At 40.6% G+C, this 6,648-nt stretch overlaps 1 protein-coding gene across 1 annotated transcript in view; it reads left to right on the forward strand.

Annotated features, from left to right (window-relative positions):
- The window catches only part of FHOD3 (formin homology 2 domain containing 3), a gene marked incomplete at its 5' end in the record, with an annotated part of 377,704 nt that overhangs the window by 219,856 nt on the left and 151,200 nt on the right, over positions 1–6,648 (forward strand). Inside the window, one exon of the mRNA XM_017739071.1 lies at positions 5,025–5,119. Coding sequence (XP_017594560.1) covers positions 5,025–5,119 — 95 coding nt within the window. The remainder of the gene's footprint in view (positions 1–5,024; positions 5,120–6,648) is intronic.

Below are 6,648 nucleotides of genomic sequence, written 5' to 3' on the forward strand. Positions count from 1 at the left end.
TGAAGATTAGGTTTGATCCGGAAACCTGCTGTCTCTGCAAGAGATTTGAACTTTGAATAATACTTTAGATCTAAAATGAGACCAGAAGTTTCCAAAATGCGTAAGACTAAAAATTAGACTTTAAAGTAGTGTTGGCCCCCTTAAGAACTTCTGAAGTGTATCAGCATTGACATCTGTACAGAAATGGTTTTGTTGCTTTGGATCATAGCATTATTTCTGCAATGTGTTTTTCTGTGAGATAGTTCAGTTCTTGTTTAATACAAGTTCAGCCCATGGTTAAAGTGAGAGTTCTGAAAATCAATTCATTAGCATGTTTCAACCTTGATGTGTGTTATAATAGATAGAACAAATGAACACAGGGTGAAAAGGCAAGATTAAGAAAAGATTTGGGGTTTAAAAAAATCTTGGATAAGAAACAAAATATTTATGCATTTGTGGCCAGGAACAAGATTGTTTTCATCTTCTAGATGACATTACATATATCTTCAACAGGAGTAAAGAAATGGGAATACCTGTATAAATAGCAGATTTTACACTGCAGCTAAAACCAACCCATACAAATAGAGGAAAAAAACAAAACCAACACCCAAATGTACAAATTTTAGCTGGTTCTAGCCCTGCGAAGTGAGGGCGAGTCACAAGGTTTGTCACAGTGTTGCTTTGTAAGATCATTTTCAGAAGCAGTGGAGAGTCCAGCTCATCTGTTTAATCTGATGTTACCTCTTAGAAGAAGGAGCTCTGCTGTGATTTTGCCAATTTTCAAGTAGCTGGATGGTACAGACGTTGTATTTAATAATGATTTCTCATCAGGGAAATTCAATATCCTTGGATATTATGGAGACAATAAGCTCTGCTCTGAGGGTGTGCATGAAAGCATGATGGGAATGTGCTACAAGCAAAAGTAGAAGCTGCTGGCTTCCAGCATGTCGGGGCTGAGCTGAGTTGGAGATTTTGTGTTCAAGATGGTCCCACTTGGTAACTGGGAACTTGCCTCTCTCTAATGAGGACAGACCAAGAAAGAAGTTTGAAGTATGGTTGTTTTCTTCAGAATTGCCACCTAGTGCTTTGTAGTAGTATATTAGGTATCATCACCTCCTTCCTGGGATCACTCACTAGTTATATACGGAGTTTTTCTTGATCAGGATGCTTACTTTGATGGAGTATGCCTTTTTGGTGCCCGGGATAGCACACCCAAACTAGCAGTCAGTTTTCAAATGGAATGAATGCAATCACACAGACCCTTGATTTCTCATTGATGATGATAAGATTTTAGCTAGCAATGAAAAGATGAATTTTAGTAGCTGGTTCTTCCCCATTAGTTTCATCACTGTTCTGTCTGTTGTGCACACCCACCTGTAGTTGTATGCAGCACATGATGTGCACCACAGATGCTGGGTATGAACTGCTTGATGAACTTGGGCCAGAAGCTTCTTTGGGAGCTGAAACCTGCAGTGACAAGGTCTGTCTTTGGCCTGCTTCACCCTGTAGGTTTGCTTCTTCTGATGGAAACAAATGCAATCACAAGACGCATCCCTGCTGTAATTCTTGACATGATGAGTATGGGTTTGACTCATTGGAAGTTGTAAGAAAATAGTTTTTCTGCTCATTCAGTGATGTTGTTTTCTCTAAGTCAGTCTTGTCATAAAATGGAAGCAGAGCAGACTAGAGAAGCAGGTGCGTGCGTGGGCAAGGAACAGCTTTGAAACTTTTTCCAGTCTGGGTGGGAAAACAGACTTTAACTTAAAATGATGTCCATTGTGATGATGTTCTGTTCTAAACCTTTTCCTCTTTGGTCCTGTTAACTTTATATCCCAGGAGAGCATCAGTGCCAATACTGGCAAGTTTTTTAGAGGCTTTCTTAAACCTCTTATTTCACAGAAATCTCTGAACTTTCTGGCTGGTCTCTCCTTTTCTAGCCTAAGCCTTTCCTAAGAAATCCAGCAATATTCCACTTGAAAATAGCTATAGGTAAAGTCTCACACTACCTTCACATAAGATTAAGGGTTTGACAAGGGTAGTGGGAACAAAGAAATTCCAAATTAGGCCTGTTTCATATTTAAACCCCCCTCTCCCAGCCCCTTGTTGCACAATAGTAAACTTTGCCAATGCAAGTAGGTTGTTGATACACTTCCAAAAAGAATTCCAGTTATCTGAGGGATGGGATTAAATGGATTAAATAGCTTCCTCATTTGTTGGTAAAGAAAAAAAAAAGTTTGGTTAAAGGCGCATACAAATTTGAATTTAAGTTATTTTAGACTAGACCGGCCTTCTGAACTGCCTTGCAAATGAGGCTGCACTCCCTTGGTGAGGCCATGCATGTTGGTGGTGGCTGTGTGGGCATGCTGGGTGTGTGGAGCTCGCACTTCAGCCACAGCCATTTCAGCAGAGCACAGTCATGGTCTGAGAGGTAAGATAGCAGCTGGGTAGAAAAGCTTCAAAGAATGTAAAACGTCCTCTGTCAGTCTCCACTTAGTGCCAAACTGCTGTGTCTTGCTCAGCCAGACCTGAGCCCTGGGAGGGCCCAAGGACCTCCAGTCCAGCAGCCTGCTCCTACACTGGTGTTTTTGGTGGCATCTTCCATTTTGGCTGTGTGGTGTGGCTGTGGTGAGGGAATTACCTTTTCTTCCTCAGCACAGACACTTGATGTGGTATGAAAGCCAGCATTCTCCTTTTAGGTCTACTTGTGCCCTTCTTTTCCTAAAAATTTATGAGGCATCAACTTTGTACAAAGTGTACGGATTCTCCTTATCTTACTCTACCTCTTAATGAATTCTCCTCAACCCTGCCCATCTTGTCTTGTTTTTCTGACCCCTGAAGACAGGAAAGAGCACTATGAAGGTCCACACCAAGGTCTTGGCAGCAGCTGAGAGCTTCATGTGTGGCAGGCAACTACTGGAGATGCGACTTGGATATGCACTCTTACCTGTTTTCATCCTGGTCGTTTCCTGGCATCGTTTGTAATTCCTTGCCCTGTGAAAGTTATTGGCCACTAGTTCAAGCAGCAATAGTAGTGGGTTTTTTCTTTCTTTTTCAAGAGTCCCTAAAACGTTTTTTGGCTTCTTTCTAAGATCTACTAATTTGCCTTAACATATTGCTGTTATGAAGAGTCACATCTAAGAGGCTGAAAACAAATGCCTTCCAGATCTCACTTAGGCATCCTGCCTAATTAGTCTTAAGTATAAGCTGCGGAGTCGTTTTGTATTGTGTACATGTCCTTAAAAGCAAACTTCTTGCTGTCTTTGATTTCTGTATTAATTTGGAAAGCATGTGCCAAGAGTAAAATTTGTTTCACATTTGTTTCAAATTCAAATTAAACCCCCAACCAAAGAATTTGCTGGGGAAAAAAATTGATTTGTTGACCTTATCATGACTGGATCTCACCCTGATCCAGTGCCAAATCTTTTTAGCATTGAAAGGAAGTAAAAACAAGAATTAAGAACTTTCTCTGATTACTGCTGGGATAGTAGCATTTCCTCTACCTGCAATGAAATGCTTCAAAGCAACCATTTATTCAGGCTGTGTAATTCGTATCTCTTCTTACTGGCTGACTTACATCTTTTATTTTACCATAACACTTGGGCCTGTGTCCCTCCCACCTGATTTTATTCACCTGAGAGACATGTCTTCAGAGGGTGGTGACTGATTGCTTCCTGGAGAGGAGGAGCAGAGAGTGCCTGGCGTACTCCAGTGGTAATGCCTGCCTAAGAGACGTGTTATCTCTGTGCCAGAGCTCTCTTGCTTGCTTTTTCTCAGTCTTCATTGATTGTGTGGCATTTGTTGAGTGTGGCTTTCCTTTTAACTTGGTATGACAGATGAGATAAAGAATATAAGTATGTAAAATTAGTACCTCAGGTTTTTAAATTGACCAACTGGACCAAAGGAAAAAGGGGGAGACAGTGTAAAAATGACTGTTAGCTACTTAGCTATAGGGGTACTTAAGTGTTTGCCTAGCATTCATGTCTTCGAAAATCTTCCCTTAAGGTAAACAATGCTGCACTGTGCGCAACTGTGCAAAAGTTAGCAGACATTCAGAATGTGTTTGGAAGATTTATAGTGTCATAATTTTCCTCACCCTGTGGGTTGGTTTTTTTCCTTTTTTCCCCCATAAAGTGGTGTGCTAGGGGCTCACCAGGCTGTGCATTAGATAATTGAGTTGTTATGCCAACAGGCGTTACATCAGTGATTTCTTTTTCATCCCACTGTGCTTTGATCTCCTGCTATAAAGCAGAAAATGTAACAGTGGAAACTTTTGAAGATGATAGATGAATTGTACTAATTCACTTTTCATAATCCTTACAAAAAAATGTCTGTCCTTATCAGTCAGAGAAGATTTCATAGCTGTTGCCTCTTGAAAGTCTCATATGATCAGGATTGCAAACTATGGAATTACTGTTACAAAATATTTTACTAGCATGTTTTGAAATGCTGCTTTAAATACTTTAGGACAAATTAATAAAGCTGCTTCTTTATTATAATGCTTTGTTTTTTGTATTTTCTCAGTAAAGTGTAAAACTTCTTAGCAAGAGAGCACTGTGCAGTGGTGAATAGTTGATGTCCTTATTGGTGTTAATTGCCCAGCTTTAATTTCAGACCATTGGAATTCACTGAAACTGTCAATCCAAATATACTAATTCCAAACATTATATGGTGCTGAAACAAATGGTAAAAGTCTTGGCTCGCAATATATAAAGCATTGTAGCTGATGGAACCATTTTGACAGTAAGCAGTGTGTGGAGTACTGTTTGCAGATTTTGGGACCATAAAATGTGGCATCTTCTAGCAAGGAACAGGTGTTTGGGGTTGTCTCTGGATGAAATTCACTCATCTTGTCCAGACTAAGTCAGTGAAGTTTGTGCAGTTTCCCCAGATTTCATCCAGCCCAATCTTGCCCAATATATCTTTCATTAGTTGAGCTCCCTACATCTCTGGTAAACCCTGCTTAGGGAAAAATTGTCAGCTATGCTTAGAAATATAAAAAGTGTTCACAAGATCTGATTGTATTTTTTCTCTTTTCTTTGGAATAGCTTTGGGCCAGATAATGCTGTATGTCGATGGCATGAATGGAGTGATAAATCATAATGAAACCATCCAATGGCTGTACACGCTTATTGGCTCAAAGGTAAGACTCTCAAAAGTTCTCATTTTATATGGTTTTGGTGTTCTTTTACTGCATTTTATTTGTTTTATGCTTTTAGGGTATAAATAGACTGTGTGTTAGGTTCTAAAATATTCCATAATATTCTGCGTGGAAACCAGGTCACACTGAGCTGTTACTTCTTTTCTACTGTTTTTATACTCTTTTGTTGGCACACACCCTGCTGTTAAAAGCAAAGATGCCCTCATTACTGTCTGTGCTGCCATTGTACTTGACCATGGAGAAAATTTTCTGGTCTTGCATTTGCAGTTCCTAAGGCATTCATTGGAACCACTTTTTGGCATGTTTTTTCTCCCTCTTTCCACACTGAATGCTCACCACTCTACACTGCTCAGCTCTGCTGAGCACTGGGGGAGGACAATTCAGGGTGACTTCCTTCTTAGACTAGAACACACAAGTTCAACTGGAAGTTACCTACAACGATCATCCAGACCAAATGCCCGACAGGTTCACTTTATGAAGGTCGTTGTCCAAATGCCTCTGAAACACTGACAGGTTTGGGACACTGCCCACCTCTCCAGCAAGCCTCTTCCTGTGTTTGTCCACCATCTCAGCAAATAAATACTTCCTAATGTCAAGTCTTCTCTTGCCTGGAGAGCCCTAGAAGGCAAAGTCTGGTACCTGCCTGCAGGGTACTCTTTGTTGGTCCCTGCTTATTGAGACAAAAGCTGAAAGCTGGAATATATGCTGCTTGGGTAGGTCTTCTCCAGTGGAAGAGTGATTTATATAGTGCACAAACCACCTTTAAGGCCATCTTTGCTGGAATTTGGAAAGCAAGTAGAACACAGATATTACTGACATACCATCCTGAGGGGCCTTAGGAGAGGTAAACCCACAAATACACCCTTCTCCAGCCTGTTGGCTCTCTTAATAAGCTTTAGGAAGCTTATTAAGGGCTGCCGGGGGCTGCTGCTGCTCTTGCTACACAGACCTGTACATAGATAGATGTGTATGATGCAATAGCTGGAACAGGGTATGGTAGTTATTGTTAACAACCCAAAAGCTGCTGTAATTGGTGGAGTTGAATCCATAGTTATAGTTACTAAGAAATTTCCAGGAATGCTTCAAGTGTCTGAGTCACTGAAAGTTGCTGTTGGGTACTGTAGCGACATAGAGAGGCTGCTGCTCTCCCCTTTTCCTCTGATAGCTCTCATAACACAAGGACAAAGAGCTTGATGTCCCAGGGGTCTTTTTTAACTAGAATTTTTTCTACAATGTGCAAACTTCACTGCTGCAGCTGATTTTTCAAGTCAAAGAACAGATGCTTCAGTATTGAAAGAACTGATTTATCTTGGGTTGACATACCTATATTGGTAGATAAGTAAAAGTAAGTTGATTATGGTTATCAAATCTCAGGCTTAAAGGGCAGGCTTCATGATTGGGAAAAGATAAGGAGAAACTTTTCCACAGTGTAAAATGTTCCACTGTTGTCTAGGCATTACGCTGGGCCATTTGTCTTTCTGAAACAGGGGATATTTGCCACGGTCGGAAGA

This window comes from Corvus brachyrhynchos, unplaced genomic scaffold, assembly GCF_000691975.1.
Source record: "Corvus brachyrhynchos isolate BGI_N302 unplaced genomic scaffold, ASM69197v1 scaffold7, whole genome shotgun sequence".
NCBI classification, from domain to species: Eukaryota; Metazoa; Chordata; class Aves; order Passeriformes; family Corvidae; genus Corvus; species Corvus brachyrhynchos.